General features: G+C 36.1%; 1 protein-coding gene across 2 annotated transcripts in view; it reads left to right on the top strand.

The window, feature by feature from the left end:
* The window catches only part of LOC149779788 (amyloid protein-binding protein 2-like), a 64,377-nt gene extending 40,526 nt beyond the window's left edge, over window positions 1-23,851 (top strand). For both annotated transcript variants that reach the window (XM_089940653.1, XM_089940654.1), the window contains exons 10-14: window positions 2,574-2,698; window positions 7,997-8,082; window positions 9,603-9,793; window positions 12,120-12,285; window positions 17,457-23,851. In XM_089940653.1, the coding sequence (XP_089796779.1) occupies window positions 2,574-2,698; window positions 7,997-8,082; window positions 9,603-9,793; window positions 12,120-12,285; window positions 17,457-17,677 (789 nt within the window). In that variant the 3' untranslated portion in view covers window positions 17,678-23,851. The remainder of the gene's footprint in view (window positions 1-2,573; window positions 2,699-7,996; window positions 8,083-9,602; window positions 9,794-12,119; window positions 12,286-17,456) is intronic.
* Window positions 23,852-24,244: the final 393 nt, after the last annotated feature.

The following is a 24,244-nucleotide window of genomic DNA, read 5'->3' as shown; positions in this document are numbered from 1 at the left end:
ACTCTTCCAAATCTTCCTCCTAAAGCTATGTTAGAAATCCAAATCACAATCAGACATGTAAAAGATGCTGGAAGGCATAATCCCATTCTCAAGCTAACACTCCGGTGGCCTAAGTGGTTTGAGCGTCCACCTTAGATGCGTTTGGTTACATGTTCGAACCACGGCTGAATGATACCAAAGACTTATTAAAAAAATGGTACTAGCAGTTGCCTTGCTTGGTGCTCAGCATTAAGAGGTTAGTGCTAGGACTGGTCGGCCTGGTGTCGGGATAATATGACTGGGTGGGACATGATGCTACATGGCTGTGGCATGATGCCCCAGTGCAAGACAATACTAGAACAGGGTTTATTCAGTCCTTGAAGGTCTTTGGCAGTTTCGGAAAAATGAGGGAGCATTTTCAAGTTTGGAAAAATCAATGCTAGGAGTTCATTTTACCCTCATACAGTGAAGATTCCTTCTTCCCACAAGAGTGGTTATGGTAGAGGTAGGGTGCTCATTATTACCTTTTGCTATTTCTGTTCTCATAACAATTATACGATTGCAGAATGTATTCATAGGAGAGAGCAAATGTTTCAGTAAACTATGTTTGATAGAGAATACTTATCGGATCATGTTACCATTAAACCATCCCCCCAAATATGAGTATCCCTTTTAAGGTATCCCACAAGCTAAATCTGGTAAATAACTGTACACAGCTAGTGGTGGTGAGGAGAGGTGAGGTGAATGGTTGGAAAGAGCTGCATCCTTTTTGGAATATTGCTGGATTCAAAACATAGCAGTAGCAGAACTTTTTCCTAGCACAGATGTCATAAGCTAAATATTCTTGGAGAAACATAATTTACTAATGGGGTTTGATTTGTATATGAATATTTTCTTTTAGACTATTTTTCATCGTAATCTGTTTTGAGGCTTCCAGTAAGGCAAGCGTGTCACAGTACATTTGAATTCATGAATGTAAGAAGAAAACATTGGTGCAGTTGATACTATTTTTATTTCAAAACATAGAATGATTTCATCTTTTCAATCCATCAGTGACGCTTTCAAAACAATTCAAGATATCAATGAAGCTTGTTACACATGTTTATTTTACTGTGCAGTTTTTCACTTTCAATATTTTTATTTTTATTTTCCATTTGTCCATTCATTCAGCCATCATTTGCATACAGTTTACTACACAATTAGACTAGTGTAACTGTGCCTTTGATACTTAAAATTCTGTTGGAATAGTTTCCTTCTCTTTCTTTGTGCATCCGTTCCATTCCTTGATTACATGTTAGTTTCCAGAAAACTCCAAAACCATTAAGCTGCCTCGATGAAACTTGGTACATTTATGGCCCAGAAGTGCCTTTGGCTAGTCGTAATTCTTCATTTTGAGTATTTGTAATATTTTTGGTCTTTTGTTTTTTCCTAGCCATTATCCACACTAGTTTCATGGGAAGAACTCCAAAACAGTTCAATGTCAGTGAAATTTGTTACACATAATACACTATTATGTAGATATTGACAATTCTTCACTTTTCAGTAGTGACATTTTCATCCATTTTTCTGTCCATCCATTCATGTTATCCCAACTTTCATTTCCAGAACCGAACTCCTAAATCATTTTAGATATTGCTATAAAATTTGGTACACAGATTAGACAGTGGCCCATTTTGCTTTTCACAGTGCTTCAGTTTCAGTTTTTTAAATTGTTTTTCCATTTATCTATCCATTCTTTCATACATTACCCAAGTTCAACATTAAGATGTATATGATTTGGTGTAAGTATTAATTAGACTATTGAAATAGATATTTACAGTTCTTCAGCTGCAATATTTTTAATGCATTTGCCTCTTCATTCTTCCATCCATCATTCAGACTTTATTTTCCACAGCAAAACTCATGATGTCTGTCATTTTATGATGTGACTGACATATTTGTGGTCAAAGTGATAAAGATTATTTTTTCTTGTTAATTTAATCACATTTATTTACATCAGATTTTTCTCTATGACCTGTCTCAGCTCCTGAGTTCATTTTAACAATGAGTCATTAAAGAAAATATTGTTTTGTGTGGATGTGTGTGTGTGTGTGTGTGTGTGTGTGTGTGTGTGTGGATGTGTGTGTGTGTGTGTGTGTGGGTGGGTGGGTGTGTGGATGTGTGTGTGTGTGTGTGTGTGTGTGTGGATGTGTGTGTGGATGTGTGTGTGTGTGTGTGTGTGTGTGTGGATGTGTGTGTGTGTGTGTGTGTGTGTGTGGATGTGTGTGTGTGGGTGTGGGTGTGTGTGTGTGGATGTGTGTGTGTGTATGTGTGGGTGTGTGTGTGTGGATGTGTGTGTGTGTGTGCGTGTGTGTGTGCTACTGACTTCCTTTTCATGTTAAGCAATGGTAGTTTAATGGTTAGTGTGTCAGACACTTGCAAATTGAAGGTGTGTGGGTTCAAATCCTGCTATTAGATCATCCCAATTTGGCTTTCATGGCGAGTCCATGGATAAGAGACATTACTCTGTTTGCCTCAGCATTATATAACAGCAGCATGTTGGTATATTGTAAAAATTACAAACAAATTTTTTATTTTTTTATTTCTCGCAACAGAATGCCCTGGATATTCGGCAGTCTGTATTTGGAGGAAATAACCTGCATGTTGCGATAGCACATGAAGATTTAGCGTATGCCTCTTATGTTCAAGAGTACAGTTCTGGGAGGTTTAATGATGCAAGGTATGTACACTTTTAAGTCTGTCATGTACCATAATCAGGGCTTGCTTTTTTCCCCCTCTGTTTTCTTTGAAATGCCCATTTTTTGGTAGAACATATTATGCTATGACCCAGTGTATCTATATTTCTGTTATCTTTTCTTGTTCCTCACTATAACTGTTCAGCACATACATTTGCACCAGATTTATTGGATAGGTTGCAGTTGTGTTAAGAAGAGGCCTATTGGTTCCAGGGTCAAAGGTCAAAGTTACTGACTGAAAGAAGAACAATTTCCAACACTTTTACAGTAGTTCTGCATTACACACCTAGGTAAAAGGTCAAAGTCACTAACTGGATCAGATGTGGCTTTTTACTGGACCAAACTTTGTGGATAGTTTATGCTGGGTTATGGAGCTAAAAAGGTCAGTGATCAAGATTGCTGTAAATGAAAGACCAAAAATGGTTTCAGTACAATAACTACATCGCAGACCTTTTTAGTGCATGCATCATATTGCTGAAGAATCTTGCTTGGTTCTAGCATGATTCAGTACATAGCATGATGACATTTTGTGGACCCCAATTGTGGTACTATAGCAGGGTTACACTGCATATAACATACACAAAGGGAATCAACTCATACAGGTTAACATCCCCATGTTACTCACTAAATCGCCACCCAGATGTAACGAGTTCTAATTTGGTACTGTCAACATTGACCTATTGGAATCCGTCTAAATTAATACTTAAAATTTCAACGATCCACTCTTTCTTTTCAGTGGAATAGTAAGTAAGAATGTTATAATATATTGTGCATACAACATTTATGAGAATTTTGGTGAATTGATTCACATTTTTCATCTATTCTGTTCATTATTGTCTGTGATATTTTGAGGTTATCTAGGTCATGATTGTCTTCTTTCTTTAATATTCTCTTTCATTACTTAGAGTGCTTGACATCACACATGTGTAATGCATGGGTGTCAGGGACAGAGTCCATCTGGTCTAACATTATAAAAAAAGAAGCTAAGAAATGAAAAATTGGCATCCCGCTGGGTACAAGTCATTTTCCCCGCCTATGCATGATTTTAGAAATATTTAAGCTAGTCATTCAGGTCTACTATTTGCCTTCACCAGCCAGACCACCCTGCAACTGATCTAGGCACTTGGAAAATGTATCTATTATTTTAGTAGCTATGCTTCTGTCATCTTTTCATCTATTCTGAATGAAGGCCAACCACTTCTGTCAACAGTGCTAAGTGATGGTGACTTTCTCTCAGCAGACTGCTCAAGCTGTGTGGCCAGTCATCTTCCCTGCTAAACCAGTCATATCTGTTTGAACCAATATTATATTTGGAGCCAGCAAAACAAGCCATGCCAGACGGACATTCTACAGCTGCATCATGTTCATTGCTGGACATACAACACCTGTTGATTGTAGATCAAGCAGCTACAACAGAACAGATTGAATTTTACTTAGAGACCGTGAAAAAAAAATTCAGGATTTTTCTTCAATTGGAATACCATCCTTAACCAGCAATCAGTACTGCATATAAGGTCAAGGTCAATGTGGACATAGATGATAGTGTTGATTGTCCATCATTCAGAGTCTTAGTACAGACTTCAAAATTGCGAAAATTACATGGTGTCTCTTGGATAATGTTTGTGATCCCAGTGATACTATAGCCTTTTTCTCAGTGAGTCATTAACTCCCAGGGGCCCTGAGTGGTCTAAAGCGCTCTCCATTACGGATCACTGCCCTCTCACCTCTGTCTGCGCCGGTTCGAGTCTCAAATTCAGCCAATGTGGGTTTGTAAGAAAGCTTTCCAGTAGCTTCTCGTGGGTCGGTTCTTTCCTGGGTTTTCCCGGGTTCTTCCTCCACCATTAATACTGGCCGCCATGTATAGCCTATCATGTGCTGAAAAATGGCATGATTAAACCCAACAACAACAACAACAATCATTCACTCCCAGCTTTCTCACCCTACTATACTGATATGTATTATCAGATGTACCAAGTCTAGACAAGAATATTTATGCATTTAGTATGTCTGCTGCATCATGTTATAACTGGATCAACAATTGTTTAATGCTGCTTGAAAAGTTAGTCCTGAATGTTGTGTTGACTTTTCCATACTTAATCTTGCATCTATGGAGATTTTCCATCAAGCAGAAAGAGCACTATATGACCTTGCCTGGGATTCAGTTAGCCATATCGCCAGGATAGTTAATATTGCTGCTCACCACATGATGGTGGACACTCTTAGAGGGTAATGCAACATAGATTTGATCAGACATACTACTGCATTCTCCTTTTGTGTAATCACATCATGTTGTCACCTTCTACTCTCCATTCAGACCTCCCTTCTGTTAAGTTAAGTGAGAAGGCAAGTAGCGCAAGAGATGCCTCTTTAGTTTTCTGTGCAAGCTCATCTCAGCACAACCCCATCAGTAAACTATCATAGAAGAGACGATTGTCACCACAGAGTCTACATGAGTGGCTCTCAACAACAGCAGGATATTCATGGTCAAGCAAATTAAGGTGGTCATAATTTCCTAATTTTCACAGGCAGGGAGAAAGTAAGGTTTATTTTATCTCTCTCTCTCTCTCTCTCTCTCTCTCTCTCTCTCTCTCTCTCAGACTTCTCACCAACTGACTCGCTGTCCTTCATGCCAACTTGCGACCTACCTGTGTGTGCATGACTCCTTTTTCAGCAATCTTGGATCAACCTATTCCTGGAAAATGATTGAGTGATACAGGTCATTTTGGAGGGTTTCCTGACACCCCTTCTACTACAGAATCTTACATGCTACAAAATCCAGTGAGGAAATTAAGATATGACATTTATTTACGTAGGCTGTGTCAAGTTATTTCTGTTTAAAATTCGGGTTGGAAATGGCAGGGTCTGGCCATCTTTCAGTGTGGTGCAATAAATAAGCAATCAGTCTTAACTTTTCGAAAGCATACATCTATATACCATTTCATTTGGCATCATGCAGTTACACCTTTGCTTGCATACTGTTGGGTAGTATACCAATTCTGCATCCTTCCAATCAGCCTCAGTCTAAGCCTTTGCACCTAAACATCTCTGATTGGTGTGTCTTCCTTCCAAATGCATCAGAAGTATCATTCAGAGAAAGTGTCAACCAAGACATTGATTTTGGCAAGGGAGTTTCTCCAACTCCTTGGCCTACACATTGTGGCAGTAGACCAGTTGTACTGCAATACCTGATCTTGGGTCATTTGGATCACCATGTTACAATCTTGTCTAAGACCAAACACTTCTTCAGTAGTAAGACAATGAGTGTCTAGCAGTGTGCATTCCATTATAAACCCCACAGCCAGATAAAAACAATCTGTTTAGATAACAGTTTGTCTGGTTGGGATGCACACTTGCTGCTGGTCTCTGTAATGGTCAGAGGCAAGTGGACACTGCAAGAGAAGACTTCTCTTGCCAGCCGTTTGAAAATGAAGTCAAATCTCAATGTCTCCCACACCTGGATGGAACATATGCAGAGGATGATAGTTCTGATGATGTCAGACAATCGAGGCATAGTGAGCTCTGTGCTCAAAGATTGGACCTTTGCATTAGGGTAGGAGAGTGCCATCATTGGTGTGCCCAATATAATATAAACATAAATGTTTGACACATTTGGATAGGTTTATTGTTTTGTCCGACTTGAAAGCACAGGTAAGGCCAGCTGCTTCATAGTGTGGTCTCTCCATCGATCCATCTTCCATTGAGTCTGTGTCGTGTGGGGCTGATCAATTCTAGACCTGTTCATTATGAGGTGAAACAACTGCTTGCTTTAGTATCCTAGTGTAGAGAACATGCGCATATGCCTACCTTCTAGTAGTTCTAATATCAACATTAATCCAGAAAATGAGGGGTGGGACATGCAAAGCAGTTCTGATAGTCGAATACCAATGGGAAGGATCCTGGATAGACAGTCTGCTTGATGTGACTATATGATTTGCATGGAGAATATCCATGGTGGCTGTCAAAGTCTCGTCTTACCAGTTGAGACAGGAAAGCAAGACATAACTATACAAGTGATTGCTGGTTGGCTGGCTAAAGGGTGTTAATAGATTAGCATAATCAGAATTCTCAGTGGATCAGATACAGCTCAAAGATTTCAGCTCCTGCAATACCAGTGATTTCCACAAGACAGGCTTTCAAACTTAATGTCTCAGTTTGAGACATAAAGGAGACATTTGACTCGACCACTTTGTCCAGTCTTTAAAGCTTCTATCTGTGTGATATGGTCTTGCAAAGGAGAGCTCAAATTTGTTAGGCCACTGGTAGCACCACATGGACAGATACCATCCTCCCTTTATGTTAGGCCACTGGTAACACCACTTGGACAGTTACCATCCGTCCCCAGGCATAACCATGCAACTTTAGCTAGATTCATAGAGTAGCCACATGCAGGATCTCACAGGGATTGCTCTGCACCTGTATAAGCTCATATTTATAGCTTGTGTCTACGGTCTTCAAAGGTCTTTGACAGTTTGGGAAAAATGAGGGAGCATTTTCAAGGCCTTGAAAGTTTGGGAAATCAAGCAGAGTACTCTGAAGTCTTTAAGTCTTTAAAAGTCTTTGAAAAATGAAATAAACCCGAACATTTTAATTTCTTTCCATAATCACAAGGCTGTTAGATTTAGATGTAGTTTTCTGGTTTCTTTCTTTTGAAATTAGGAAATTAATTATAATCTGAATTTCATCATTAAACAATATTGTTGTATTTTGCATTGATTGTTTTCTTATATAACATAACTTGTACACAGAATGTTAGCGTAAATAGGTCTTGGAAATCTGTTTGTGGTCTTTGAAAGTTTGGTGAAAGTCTTTGAATTTATTGTTCAGAATTCTGTATGAACCCTGATCATGCTTCTGCAGGGCATGTTGGTAGAGGTTTGTTGCACAAACACTCCACTCTTACTTAATCTCGAAATGTTAATGTGATTGGTTAATGTGTTTGACAAAGAAGGGAATATTGTTAATCTGTTAAAATACTAAACCAATCATATTACTGTCAATCCCTTCCTCCCATCCTTGTAAATGTAAGCATTCTTTTGCAGGTTTTGCTCATGGTTCAATTGGTAACTGGGGTATCGTTGGCCACAGCGTGGGAACAGGGGAGTTAATCTGCAAGAGTTACTTCTGTGTCCATTTTTATCTTTAGATGTTTGGGGGGGGGGTGTCATTCATGGTGGGCTGGATACAGAGTAGCAGATATAAATATCCTAATGTTAATTTGATCGGGTAAATGTTTTTTAGAAAATATAATTTACTTTAAAAAATTCTTTCTGCTGTTTTTTCAGAGACCATGCAGAAAAGGCAATAGAGATACTGGGTCATATCTTAGACGAGGAACATCTTCTCTTATCTTCATCCAAAAGAGTAAAAGGTCAGTAGGTTGTTGTTTTTGTGGGTTTAGTTCCGTTTTCCAGCACATGATAAGCTATGTGTGTGTGTGTGTGTGTGTGTATATATGTATATATATATATATATATATATATATATATATATATATATATATATATATATATATATATATATATAGCGGTCAGTTTAAGATTCTGTGTTAAACATTTTGATTCATGTTAAAAAGGATTTTTTTTCTGTTCAGCATTGATTCTGTGTTAGACTTTAAGGTCAGTACATATAATCTTCAAATGAATGATCCATATCCACCATACTGCACTAGCTAGCTGGATGAAAAAGCATATATCATCTTTGGTATGCTGATCATGACAACCATACAACCATTCCAACTGTACAATTGACCACAATTACTATGGTTATTAGTCTGTAATTGCCAGCTGTGCAAACATACCGCATAGCCAGCCAGCTAGCCATATCTAACATTTGCATTTGACCAATATGTTACAGACATACAATCTATAACAATACTGTATTGTCAGATCCAATAAGCTTCAGATGAATGGTCCATAACAACCAGCCTTAAATTAGCAGAAGACATACAATTTTTGGTATACTGTTTAGACTTGGTGACTAAGTCCAGGCAAATAAACAAGTTTTATTTGAAATTCATAGCAAACCTGCATAATACTTACTGAAGCTGTCTTACCAAGCAAAACCAGCCATGCCAGACCAGTATTCCATAATGCAATCACTACTGACAGCATATCCAATGAGAAAACCGGTGACTTATGCCTGTGATACTTTATCATTATTTTCCATTGATGATGGTGATTAAGTGGAAATGCCAACACATGCTAATTTGACAATGTAAAGGTTGGAATTGCATCCTCCACCTTCACTCAGTTCTGCCAACAAGGTCAGTTCCTTGGTAGATGTAGATGATGTTGACAGTTCATTATTCATAATCTTGCTGTAATTGTTAAAGTTTGAAATAAATCCGGGCTGGATTCCTATGTAGCAGAGAAAGTAATCCTAATGTAATCTGATGAGGTATTATCAGAGAAACGATTTTGCTTAAACAATTTGATTTCCTATTGGTGAGAATTCGCTTTTCCACATGAAATTCATTGGATGTATTACTTTTCTCCCATTTTTGATAAGAAAAGAATTGTGGAAAAAGAGACGGCAGGTAATTAATAAAAATGTTGCTATGGAAAGAATTAGTATTTTCTGAAATTTGTATAATCAGTTGGATAGTGCATAAAGGGTTAGTTAATTTTTGTAGACAGTTATTTCTGTTTATAAACCAGAATAAATTGTCTTGTGATAATCAAAATCATAAAAAAATTTAACATACAAGCAAACTGTCTGGCATGGACAACTGAATGGAGATGAGACCAAAGCTAGAGAAGTAATTATTGAAATTCAGAGGATTTATCTGTCAGATGAGAAAAAGTGTTTCATACAACCATTATTTTGTATTATTTAGCAGTTAGACTAAAAGAGGTATCTGAGTTTATAATCTTTTCTTTTACTCAACAGCACTGATATTGGAAGAAATTGCAATTGATAGTCTAAACAAGGAAGTGGAGGATCGGTTGCTAAATGAAGCTAAAGAACTTCATCTCCAGTCCCTTGCATTGGCCAAAAGAGCCTTTGGAGAAAACAATGTCCAGACAGCCAAACATTACGGAAACTTGGGCAGACTGTATCAGTCCATGCACTTGTTTGAGGTATTCATGACAGTGATTGTTTATTACTATTGTTTTCTAATTTAAATGAAACTATATTTTCATTCAGCTTCAGAATTCTTATTCTAAGGTTCATTTTGATATATTTTTGGAGGGAAAGTATATTTATCACTTCCTCACAGCTGAATCACTTTAAATTGTACAATATGAGTAACCTAATACAGTATATGGAAACTTTGACCGTTTATGCTAGATTGCATGGCATGGAAGTGTGATTAAATGTTGCTAGTTTGAAGTGGAAAGTCAGTGTATAACATGGAAATTCTGATGATGTGATGATAGATTGAAGTGAAAGTTACTGAGTGGAAACTTCAGCCATGTGGTGCTTGATAGTTTGTTTTTATTTTCTGGTTTGAATACAACATTTTGTTGCACATTATTGGCTGAATCATGCCTTATTGTTACTAGTCCTGATTGTGCTCTTTTAATAAAAAGACTTTCCTGTGATTTCTTCATGGACCCAAATAAAAAAGGTATTGATCTTAGAGTCAGTTTGGATGCCACAGTGGAAATCATGAAAATCTCCTCTTGAGTGGATGGACATATTGACATAGTTTTTCGCTAAAGACCCTTTTTGATGCCTACTTGGTTCTAGATGAAAATTGTGACCATCTGACATCAAGTATGTTTAGCACTTTTGTTATCTTAAATATTTTGTTATCACAACATCTCTTACACAGATGTTTGTATGGTGTTTTTAATAAATGACTTCTTCTAATCTCTAGTTGGTCCTAAATTAAAATGGTGCCAATCTGACATCCTACACGGTTACCATGGCATCCACATAGCTGCCAAGTATCCTATTTTTTCTATATTTTTCCCATATTTTGGACCCAAATATGGCTGTACATTTTTCTTGTTAAAAATCCATTTTTTAATGAGAAAAAAAATTAAACTAAAACTTTCCTTGCAATTTTCCGTTTATAATGTCCACTTGGTTCCATTCTGAGAGTAAATGTATCACATAGATATATGGATACTGAGTTCTAAAATATGACTGATTCATTCGACATCGAGGCTACCATGCCAGTCTTTAACTGCCTTATTGGATTGTGCAAACACCTACCGCTATCACTGTATCTCACGTTCATAGTATTCAACTTCCAATCATGTTGAAAAGGAAATCAGAAGATACAGAACTGGATGAACAAATGTGCCATTCTGTTTAGATTTGTGTAACCATCAAGCAGAGCAGAAAACCTTGCATTTTACAAATTGTGTAATTGTGATTTTGGCAATGACATAAAACAGCATGAAAAAGCTAATAAACATATGCTTGCTGCTTCATCATCAACACTCAGTCAGAACTTATGATGTTTATAAATGCCAGAGAGAACCTTGATGTAATTCGATCGAAGTTCAGTTTACCTAATTTCTTTTGGAAATGAACCTTCCTCAGTTACTAAACTTAAGTGTTGCTGGTGATTTATTTTGCACACTTTTTCCACACTGTGAAATCACAAATTATTTTTCATATGCTAGAGGGAAAACAGTTTGGTATATAAAAAAAAATCACACGGAATTCAGATCATCAATGAAAGGTGGTGCATTGGAATTGATAATGATTGAAGAAAAAAGGTGTGGAAAAAAGCTTCTATAAACAGCCTGTGTCCAAGTGCATGTTGCATTCTTGCACCTTCTGAATGGGCACCCAAATGGAACAAGGTGCCCATTCAGAAGGTGCAAGAGTGCAACACGTGCATATTTGACTTTTTAATCAGGTTACTTTACTGACAGTTGTAGATGTTGTAAATAGTTAAATATGCATTAACGTTTTCAAAATCAGTATTTGTGTCATCAGCAGTCAGTATTTTTGTACTCTGGGGGTTGGCATCAGTGCATTCATTTTGAAATATCTTTTTCATTACTCCTGCAAGGATAATGTCAACGTTGGGTTTTCTGTCAAATATTGGGTGGGGGCATACAATTATAGATTTGGACTTCTTCCATGCTGTAAGAGTAAGATTGGAAGCATCATAGAGGATATTCCTAAAGTAGAGAAGCTAATTTATTTGGTTTTTCATGGAAATAACGTGTAAAGTAGACTATATAAATGATATCTCATTTTATTATGATCACACCATTGACACACTTTTTTCAAATGCATGTCACCAATTTGCCTCTTTTTGTGTTAACCTGGCTGGAACACTTTATTTCTCACTTACGACATATTGTTATGGGTTGGGTTTCTTTTTCTTTCACCAAAACAGATTTTTTGGCAATATGGCCTGCATGAACAGTATACTTTTACTTTTATCATTCAATAGTGCATGAATTATTTTTAATTATTTTCATTTATGTTTGACAGGAAGCAGAAGATATGCATTTGAAAGCAATTGAAATCAAGGAACGGCTTTTAGGCCCGGAGGATTATGAAGTGGCACTATCTGTTGGTCACTTAGCTTCGCTTTACAATTATGACATGCAAAAGTTTGCAGAGGCAGAAAAATTGTACCTTAGGTCTATTGCAATAGGTAAGTTAGATAAGGAACTGGTTTAAAATCTGATTCCATCATTCAGTCGATATATACAGTTAGGATCTAAAATAGTAGAATGGGATGTCATCCCCTAATGACTGATCTATTTGTTAATAAAACTCATTGATGAAAATTCAAACAGTATTGCCTTGGAGAAGAGTCTCAGTAGTGGACAGTTCCAGATGGTTTATCAGAGCTGTTTACTGCTGTGATTTTACTGTAATTTATAAATAGATTTTTTTTAAACTACAGGCAATGGTTTAAAGTTTCAATTTTACATACAAATTCTAATCTCATGCTCCAACACAGCATAGTTCTTCCCTGTTTGCTAGTTGTTTTTGCATACACTGTGGCTATTCATTTGCTTATTTATTAGTAATTGTTGTTTCTTTATGGTGGTAACATTATTTGGGTTGAAATTTCCCAAAAATTGTTACCATTGTCTCTTAGAAAATTGACCAAGATAACGACTAAATGCACTAAATGTAAAATGCTGAAGGCCATAGTAGAGAGGCACTTCATTTGTCTTGTAATACTAAATGATCATCTGTGACTATTGTGTATGAAGCATGGTCAGAAAACATTGGGCTGTTTTATTAGGAAGTCTTGTCAATATTAAAGAGGGATGCAGCAAGCCAGGGTTTATAGCTTAAGTTTATAAGTTTAAACCTTAATATGTCATTACTAGCCAGCATTGTTGGGGACATGTTAATGGCGAGGCACATGGTAACAACAGCTACCATGACCTTGGGACACCTGCAGTTGGAAGAATAAATGGTTGTTGATTCCATCTTTGTTGGAATCAAGGGGGGTGGTGACCAAAAAGACTACAACATTGTTGTTGGCCTCTGGTGAATTCATTGTTACATCCTGCTTATATTTTCAAGACCCAAGTTGGAATTTATAAGAATTGTCCTCCATTTTCTAGACTGCCAAGCATGTGTAAGCCCCGCCACTTGTTGGAGCTGAAGTGCCTGTAAGTCTTGGTGAATGGGCTATTTTCTGGCCATATTGCCACCAGTCCTTTTATTGCCATTCCAGCTACTGTCCAGCAGCCAGGTGTTCCATACTCAACAATCATTGACTGGGAATCAATCACTAAATCAAGCCGTGCCATATGGCACATGGTTATGCAGAGCTTTTTTGCCACATGATCCAGTTTACCTTTCCAGCTGAATAACATACTGGTCGTCCACCCAAGAGCCATTCTGATTGGCCAGGCAATAATTTAGGCCATCCATTCTGATTGGCCAGGCAATAATTTTGGGCCATCCATCCAGTTGATAGCTGAACAGACTGGTAATTGTGATTACTGCATTTCTTACCAGCAAGACAAACTGATACTGCTGGTTAGTGATGCAACTGGTAAAACAAATCTATTCAGCTTGTGCTTTGGGGAGACATACATGCAAAACATTGCATTTTTGTCATAATGATGGTGCTTTTTTCACCTAATTAAATGTTAGGGTTCCTGCATGGTTCTGGAATTCTGAAAAAGGTATAAAATTTGAGAATTGCTTTTCCAGGTCATGAAAATGACTAGAAATTTTTTAAAAAATGACCAAAAAGTCTTCAAAAAGACTTAAATTTTCATTATTGCAATCATCATAGAAACCAGTAATATGAGTGCTCTTTGCATTGGGAGAATTTTTTTTTATATGGATTTTGAACTCTTCATGAGGTCTGGAAATTTATATTTTTGGGCCTGGAAAAGGTGTGGAATATGTTTTATGCTTTTTGGTAAGTAAAAAATATTAAGCAATAAAATTTTTGTTTGGCATTTTTATTATCATCTCTTGAATCCCATACATCATATTAATTTGAAAATATAAAATTATAAGACTGCTGCTTAAGAATAGTTGTTGAGTCCATTGTAGACCTACATGAATTTTCCTTATTTTCTATTTATAGCAGCCGTGTATGACACATTTCCAAAAGGACTGATGCGTTTCATCAATTTTAGAAACTTGCTTCACAGATTCATTATATTTTGATAATATATTTAGATAGCAAACCAGCCTATACTTTAGAAAACATGGAACCAGATGCAAAGTTAAACAGGTTTTATCTCTGTGACTCGTGGCCATTATATGACAGAAAAATGTTAGAGGAGATATTATTTTAAACTTCATAATATTTCAGATCAGAAAATGAACAAAACAATAATGCTTTAAAACTTTTAAAAGAAAAATGTGAGGGTGATGTAATACAGCACTCGGATTGAACACATTGCCATTGTCAAATTTGTGGATTTGTCAATCATTCACCAAGTTAGATGTGTAGACTTCTTAAAGTGGATTGCCCCATACGTGACAGAATTTTAAATAAGTGCTGATGCAGGTTGATAACAAAATTAATATAAATATACAATATTCATACAGTTTGTTGTAATTATGACATAAAATGTATAAATTGTACTTTTTATGATCAGACCATGCTTTTTTGCCACTTCTCTTTGCAATAATTATGCTTTTACCAGTCTGCCGTCTTCCCTTCCTACCAGGATGTTTTATTTTGATTCTGATAGAATACCTGACCAGATGAAGACACACCCAACAGTGATTGCAGGGATAACTCACTGTATGCATTGATTGCAGGGATAACTCACTGCATGCATTGATTGCAGGGATAACTCACTGGATGCATTGATTGCAGGGATAACTCACTGCATGCATTGATTGTGGGGATAACTCACTGTATGCATTGATTGCAGGGATAACTCACTGTATGCATGGATTGTGGGGATAACTCACTGCATGCATTGATAGCGGGGATAACTCACTGGATAACTCACTGTATACATTGATTGTGGGGATAACTCACTGTATGCATTGATTGCAGGGATAACTCACTGTATGCACTGATTGTGGGGATAACTTACTGTATGCATTGATTGCTGGGATAACTCACTATGCATTGATTGCAGGGATAACTCACTGCATGCATTGATTGCAGGGATAACTCACTGTATGCATTGATTGCAGGGATAACTCACTGCATGCATGGATTGCAGGGATAACTCACTGTATGTGGATCTTACTATGGAACATACAGAATACATCTTTAAAGCAGATGTGGAAGAAAATTGCATAGTGCTGCCAATTTCTGAGTATCCATCCTTGTCAGCTATAAGTCAGGCACAGAAGATCAATCACTGGATTTGGAAAACAAAGAAAACATCGTCTTCTTTGAAAGTCATGAAAGGTGAAAGAAATTTCAGACTGCCTGACATAAAGTATGCAACAATTTCAATTCAGAATTTTCATTGTGGAAAGCTAGCTACCAACATAGTTTGTACAATGCTGGTATTGCATGCATTCACCAACTTTCAGCTCTGAGCTGTAGTCACTGGATTAAATCATTACAGTGGTCATTATGTCTAACCTTTTGTTTTGTAAGGTGGATAAATATGCCCTGCATTCCACCTTCAAGCTTGTAAGGAATGTGATCGCTATCTCTTCTGTGCTAGATTTGGCATCTCCTCCTATCTGATGGTCCAAAAAGCCAAACAGCCATGAGCGGATTGCCAGCATAGCAAAGGAAATGAGGAGGGCATGCATAACATGGTACTGACCTCATTACAGCATTGGCTGGTCTCAGTTTTGTGAGATGAGATGCCTGCCTGCACTTGGCTGTCCCAGAACTACATCATGTTCTGTGTTTGTCATCTTTTGGCATGCCATTGCCATTTGGCAGTCAAATTGGGGATGTGTGGAAGCAGGCACGTCAACAACTGCTGCTTCATTTCACCCTGTTCCCTAGCTCATGTGTTCAGACAGAATCAGTTTCAGCTGCAGTGCAGAGATGATTGGAGGAAATGGGATAATAGGATGAATAACACTGCAAGGCAACAATTTCATTTCAGGCAGCAACAAAATCCTCAAATCATTTTCCTTCCCCATGTCTCAAAAAAAGGTGTCGTTCACTTGCCACCCTGCCTGTGGAGCCCGTATTTAGCCCAGCTTCAATGTGGACGGTGGCAAATGGGAGCAGTGTGAGTTGTCTCTTGACATCTTTTTCCTGGAAATGAAACCCATAATAAAGAAATGCTCAGAAAGGTAGTCTTCACTGTGTCTCATAATTCTGTGATGGTGACCTATCTCCACAAACAAGGAAAGACGCAAGCACCAAATCCATGCATACTAGTTGGTAATTTCTCTGCTATTGCACACAGATGAATATAAAATCAGATATATTCTGGGCAGGCTTAATGTCCTTTTCTATTTATTGTTAAGAATTGGCTAGACCCTTTACAGATTTGTCCATATAATTTAATGGTTTGTGTACTTTGACATAACCCAATGATGGATCTCTTTGCGACTAGGTGGAATCAGCAATTGCCCATTTTCATCTCATGAATATTAATGATACCACAGTATACTGACTGCCATTTATGGCCCATCTTGGAAACTGCCATATGGGCATGCTTCACATTTGAATGGAACCTAGGCTAGCTGAGATATAATAGAGATTGGCTAACCTGCACACTCAACTTTTTCAAGCTTCTGTCTGTGTTGTATAGCATGCCTCTTCCAGTTACATTCTCTCCTAATGTTAATACAAATGATGATTGTATTCAAAGAATTTTTTAAAGTAAATTTTGTTTCACCATCTATGCATTTACATTACTGATATGTCCTCCCACGCCTCTACAAATGCAAGGATGCTCATCGAGGTATCACTCGAATAAAACTAAGACATCATAGCCACCTTGGATTGGTAAGGGGAAGAATTGGGAAGAGTTTGTTTTTTCATTTATATGTAGTCTACACTGTAGATGGGAAAGACAATTTTTTTTCATCTTTCTGGGATTGCTGAATTCAAAAGTGTTTGAACATCTTTATCAATGTTTACGGGTTAGTATTCGCAGAGAGACATAATTTGTGGAGGAATAACATATGCTTTTGATTAGTTACAAAACATCTCAGTACCATATATATTCCTGCTGAAAACTGACAATAAAATCATCTAAAATCTGCAATATCCTCAGCAAATCATGGGCACTGCTATATTTGTTTAACATCAGACTGTTGGAATATATGATTAACCTACCTGGAGTCTATACAGTTAAACAGATATGAATGTGACTTCATTTGCATAGGCTCACCTGTCTTTATTAAGCTGTTGTTGGTTTATTTTGTCATGCTTACCTTAATGTCTCTACACAGGAAAGAAGCTCTTTGGTGAAGGCTACAGTGGGCTAGAATACGACTATCGAGGTTTGTTAAAACTGTATCGTCATGTCAGTAATCAAGAAAAGGCCGATCAGTATGCAGGTATTTTACAGCAGTGGAACCAAATAAGGGATAGGAACAATGCAGTACAGGTGAAACCACTGGAATTTGTGTTAGAGTATTCACTGGAAGAAACAATAGAACGGCATTTCTGACCGAAGTTGGACTTGTCAAGATGGGCACAACTCGAGCATCAATTAAACTTCCCATCATTATTTTGGTGCCCCTGTGATACTGGTGCATTTTGCTTGAATATTCATGACATACTTCTTTCATCTAGGCTGTGCAAGGTGGAATGTTCAAAGTTGATGCTCAAATGTTCACCAGCAACAAAGGATAGAAAACAATTGTTAACTAGTCTAGTAGTAGTACTTAGGACTCTATACAGGTTTAAGTCTGTGATGACAAAATTGTATGCTTCAGATTGTAGTTAACCAAAGTTGTTGCTGCTTTTTAATTTTATGCTGCTGTACATCATAAATTATTCCCCAAGATTCCTATATGTAACATGTTATAAACTATCACAGATGTTTTATTTTCCTGAGCAACTTGCATATCCTGGAAGCATATAATATATGTCCCATTTTCTAGCTATTTGAGGAAATACCTCTATAAAGCTGTTGCATTGTTGGATTTACCGATATGATTTTAAATTGTTTAAAGGTTTGGTTGTGATCATATAAATGGCTGCACATCATTGAATAATCTGTGAATTTGAGAGTATCAAAACAGTTGATTTTATCCTTGAATCTTTTAACAAAAAATACTTAAATTTTTCCAAAACTCCCTGAATTTATCTCAGGGAATAAAATCATTCAAACTGAACAAAATATGTCATGTTGTATATCAAGAATTTTTTAGTACTCACAAGATGTCCCGAAGTAATGAATAAAGGGCATTAATAAAAGTTGGTTCATCAAATGGCACAAAGCACCGTTATGGAAAAAGTTGTCTGTAAGACAAAATACTCAATTGTTTGGAAGTCTTTGATAACTTGTTAAAGAATTCTGAAGGGCTTTTGTACCATAATGTATACTGTTCATGTCTTCAACATCCCACTCAAATCTAGTATAATAGGCAAGAAGTATAGGCATTAGAGTGCTTATCTCAGATAAATGTCTTGAACCTTAGCAAATAATTTTGATCTCTTGTGATCTTTGGCATGGAGAAGATTGAAACTGTTAGCAAGTTTTGGATAAAACACAAATTTAGCATTATTTTTAATATAACCTAAGTTTTTGATTTTATTTTAGGAAACTACAGAATATTATTGTGAAATGACTTTGAATGAAATATCTTCGGATGAATCAGTATGTCATTATGTCTATTAATTATATAATGTCGCGACTTTTAGGTGAATATAGAATTTTTTTATATGGGAATATTAAGCTAAATAAAAGATCTGTCATTTGATAAAATTTAGAACTGGCATTATATCTGTAAATGTGTATTTACTCAAATGCTGTTATTTTAGAATATTACATAGTCCTTGCCAGATGTGTCTTTCCAGTTGTATTTACAGTAATTATGTCAGTGATTTATACCTGCATAAGATGTGTACCATTGTTGTACTGTTTTTATGTCACTTGTGTACAATATCCATAGTCCTTGAGAATTCCAACTTTTATAAGTTGTCTGCATTCACTGGCATGGAATTGGCTGTAAACTGTCATTTGATAGTAAGTGAATTTTTAACACATTTGTTAATTCTGGGTTCTACTTTGATTTCTAAGTTTTTCCAGTGTACTTTTGGTCAAGAATATCAACTCCATAATAACAACATTGCCCCCCACCGTCACCCCCATGACCAATTTATCCTGAATATTTCAGATAATAGCCATGGAATTTTCGGTCTTTGTATATAAAATTAAGTGTTATACAGTACTATATTAAATGGGTTTTGTTTTTTCATCGCTTCATTTGTCTTCCCAGTCTTCAATTGCCAAAGCACGATTATTCTGTGTAAAATTATTTTCATTAGTTTTCTCCATTTTTGATCTGAATATCTTTCATTTATGAGTAAATTGGCTATTAGGATTCATTTCTTGCGCTGTTGTTGAATCATGTAGATTCTTTACTGTTGATTTATTCTTTTGAAAATAACTTGCAGACATCATATATATATATATATATATATATATGTCACCATGAATGTAGCTGTTACACAGCATATCATGTGAGTACATTAAAATAAACTATAAATTATGGTTAAAATGTATGCATTATTGTGCCTGGGTAAAGGATGAATGAATATTTTATTAACATATGCTTCCATTTCTCTCTTTATTTACAAATTTCAGAACTTGTCTTGTTTTGTGACAGAATTAATGCTAGAGTTTGACGACCCCTTAACTATGTTTTTAGATATAGTGCATTCTCTCCTAGGCAGTCAGCAGTAGAATAGAATAATTGCGGATGTTAGGATCATCACTTATAAAAATTTGGAGTATTTGTCATCTTGAAAACGTTTTGTTTTTCCATAACTAATTGTCCAGGAAATTTATGTATAGCATGGGTTTGTAAGAGCACTTGAGGGCCGTAAACACTCATTTCTTTAATATAATTACAGTTCACAGGCCATATTTCTGTGTTGTTTTTATTTGCCCTGAGGGCCAGACAGAACACATTCACTGGCCAGGGGCTCGGGTTTGTGCACCCACAATGTATAGGTTGGTATGGCTTCATATGCTACTTGTAGTTCAGTATTTATCCCCTAGTAATGGTCTTCATTTACAAAAATGTTGGGAAAAATGTTCAGTCATTTTATTGTCATAAAATAGGTAAATGAGTGTTTTAAATTCAGCAAATTTAAACAGGTAATTCGTTTCTTCCATTCATTTGCTTCACAAAGAAAATTGTATTTTGGCAAGTGAACTGTTTTCAGTAAAACATGTTTATTGAGATCAGCAAAAAGTCTGAATGGACTGTTTCCATCAGGACACAAATCAGTAATGTTTTTCCATACATTTCCTTGACTTTTATCATTTTCTTCAACAGGTGTTATTCTGTTTATATACACCATATAAGCTTTTTTTTTTATTATTTAGAGAGACACACAACCACATCATTTTGTTTCCAGTCAGTTCTGTAATTTATAATGCTGCAATAGATTTAACTTGCATGATATCATTGATATCATAATTTAATGATCTTATCGTTTTGAGCCTTGCATCAATTTCAGAGAGAAAGATGCATCATCAGATCTGCCAATCCTTACGATTTTGCCACAAGTTTTATGGTCATTAAAATATGGACTTACGGAATAATTTACAGAAATACGATTGTTTGCAGTCAAATCCGGATACTGGTTTGTCTGTGTTTGATCTGGATCCAGATTTAGTAGAGTTGGTCAGGGAATCAGATTAACTCTATGGAGGTACCTCAGATGTTTTCAACTGCAAGTATTTGGTGATGCAAATTGTTTGAATGATTAAATTGCTGCTTATTACAGGGTTCCTGTGCAGGTCTAGAATTCTGGAAAAGGTCTTAAATTTGAAAAATGCTTTTCAAGGTCTTGAAAATGTCTGGAAAAATTTATAAATAACTCAAATAATTTTGAAAAGTTTTACATTTTTGTTATTACAGAAATCGATCACATGCATTTGGGAGAAAAGTTTTAGTATACGAATAAATCTTGCAGTTTTGATTATACTTTTGGATCTCTTTGCATCAGTATATACCAGTTTTTACTGGTAAAATATGTCCCAGTCCCAGAAAAAATAAGACTGTTTGGTAGTTATGTACTGACAAACTGTAACATGTGTTTAAGTCCTGAAAGTTAACTGTCTCAACATCAAAGTGTCAGAAGCCGATCTGTTCTTTTCATGCAACTGTAGTCCAATATAAATGCCAACTGTAGTCCGATATAAATGCCAATTGTAATCCGATATAAATGCCAATTGTAGTCCAATATAAATGCCAATTGTAGTCCCATATAAATGCCAACTTTGATTGAAGAGTCAGCTTATCTCTTTGATGGATTCAGATGTTGCAATGTTAGATACATGCTGTATAATTTGTAATAATCCCAAATGAGTTAAAATGGACAACTTGCAGTTAGGGCTACACTTCCCCCAGTTATCGAATTATTGAAACAGCTTTGGATTGCTGCTGCAGCTTAACAGATGGAGCCTAGAAGCCTGTCTTCTGATGCTGTCATTCAAAGCCTTTATAATTAAACACCATAACTAATTACTTAACAGATGGAGCCTAGAAGCCTGTCTTCTGATGCTGTCATTCAAAGCCTTTATAATTAAACACCATAACTAATTACTTAACAGATGGAGCCTAGAAGCCTGTCTTCTGATGCTGTCATTCAAAGCCTTTATAATTAAACACCATAACTAATTACTTCATAGTTCTTACTCATAACCAAAGTCGTTAACTGTGTGTGGATTGAGTTGGTGACTGGAAACGGATTACATTCTCCAAGTTTAATCTTAACACTTTCCACTTTTATTTATGTCGAAGAATAGGGTCAGAGGAAGTTGGCTATTCAAAAGTTGGAATTCACTGCCACCCGGTGAAAGTCAGATTCATGAAGCATTGAGCACATGTCTGCTATGTTTTGGTTGGAATCACATTAGTACTGCATGTGCTCTCTGCTGGTTTTCTCCAGGTCGCTTGCACAGGTTTCATTGTTCTCAGAATAAATATGTTGAGAATTAATTATGCTTTAGCTCATTTCACAAAACTTTAATTTAATTTCGATTTTTTTTCGTAGACCAATATCGGAAAGGGGTGTAATATTGATATTGTGTAGCTATTAGACCTCTGGTACTTACATATAAGTTACGATATTTGCTTAGTCGTATGACTAGCTATATAATTGGCAAGTACTAGGTCAAATTGCATCAGCACTACAGTTTTGTGATGCCAGTGAATTAAAGACATAACAAATGTTCTACTCACAATTTCTGAGAAAATAATTTCATGCAAGTATTACCCAGTGTAAGGACATTTAAATGTGTTAGGCCCACTTGTAAGTGGCTACCCTATGTTGTCACCATGTGGTAGTGACGAATTCCAACTTTTCATTAGGCAATTGGCTCTGATATAACATTGAAACATTAATGTCAAAATATTTAAAATAAATCAGAGAAAAGGTCAGAAAGGTCAGAAATGCATTAATTTCGTTTTCTATTAACATAATTTTCCCAAATTCGTGCAAAGGATAAACCATGCATTGATGATATTGGCCCAATAGCTTTTGTACCAATCCATGCTTGTATAGAGCACTGGTATTTGCACAAACCTAGTGGAATCTCTGCACATTTTATTTTTTTAATATTTTAGCCTCATTAGGTTAATAAACTTTTCATATTGTTTGGAGATTTGTATTTATATTTTTGGTCTGGAAAAGATCTGGAATCTTTTTTTTAAATTTATGACAGGAACCCTGTTATCAGAAATTTTGAAAAAGGCAGCCAACAAGCAATACATTACCAAAACTGAAGGACCCTTGAGCCTTTTTAAAGGTTTTAATAGTCAGTACAGAAGAATAGAAAGGTATATTCAGATTGTTTTGGGAAAGAGTATGAAAGGGCAACTGTTAGGTTTTTATTGGACATAAGGTCTTTATTTGAGTATGTCTCATGACTGGCTGGAAAGATGATTGCCATCACCACATCAGACAAATTGTTTTTAAGGATTACATCAAGCTTTGAGATAGCAAGAAGCCGCTGAGCTCATTATGGTTTGGAACTGCAGTTTGTGAAACTCTGCTGGAGGTAATTAAGGTCTGAGTATACTTTACAAAAGTTTTAGTTGAACGCAATGTTTACCATGGCTGCATCTTGAATCACACTTCTGGACATGTAAATGCATATTTTCCAGCATGACAATAAGAGGACATGATATTTTATTATACCTTACTGCAAAATGGTCTAACTTGTAGAAAAAATTGACTTCCAGAGTTGTCTGCCCTTGTATGAGAGGTAAAATTACAAAAGGAAATAGACACTGGTTGTATGAGAGAGTTGTCTGTTTAAGAAGGAAGTGACTGCTATGAGAGTATGCACTTTTTTTTCCTTTTCAGCTGTGTTAAAATATTAGAATTTTACCAGAAGAAAAGAAAATTATTTTACGCTTCTTTTCACTTTTTATGTTATAAATGTGTCCAGCAACCTATTTTGTATTGCAAAGTCTTCTCTGCATCTGTACAAATAATTTCTTTGACCATTTATCACCATAACAAAGATCATTGGTCTTTGATATAAACATCTTTTGAACATCACTTGTCAATTTAAAGCTGTACTTTTCACATAATATTGTATGTCTAGAGCAAAGGTGTCCTATCTGTTATTTCCAATAAAAGATATTGTATTTTATGGTGTTGCATTATTTTAATGGTGCACGAATAAATGTATTGCTGTAAAATTCACACTCACCAAGATCAGGACGACATGAGGTTGTACCTCGCCCCACACACAAACATTCCAACAAGAAAGAAAATGATTTAATGTGAAAAAAAGAATGATGAAAAGTCCTCTTACCATCAGTCTTTATTTATGCTAGTATTTCTCTTGTAAGCTTGATTTGCTTGCCAATAGTACTTGTGATATAGATGCTAAAAATAGTACTTATGGGAAATAACTCTTCCAGGGTATTAATATAACATTCCCCTGTTGGTCTACTATCTATTGACTGTTCCTCAGTTAAAGCTTTTACTACAGAAATACACACAATGCATCATTTACACATCCTGTAATGCAGTGCTGTCC

The sequence above is a fragment of the Sinohyriopsis cumingii genome, chromosome 17, assembly GCF_028554795.1.
Source record: "Sinohyriopsis cumingii isolate HCF-2022 chromosome 17, ASM2855479v2, whole genome shotgun sequence".
Taxonomy (NCBI): domain Eukaryota; kingdom Metazoa; phylum Mollusca; class Bivalvia; order Unionida; family Unionidae; genus Sinohyriopsis; species Sinohyriopsis cumingii.
Note: the sequence above shows the minus strand (reverse complement) of the source record. Positions and strands in the feature narration are given on the sequence as shown.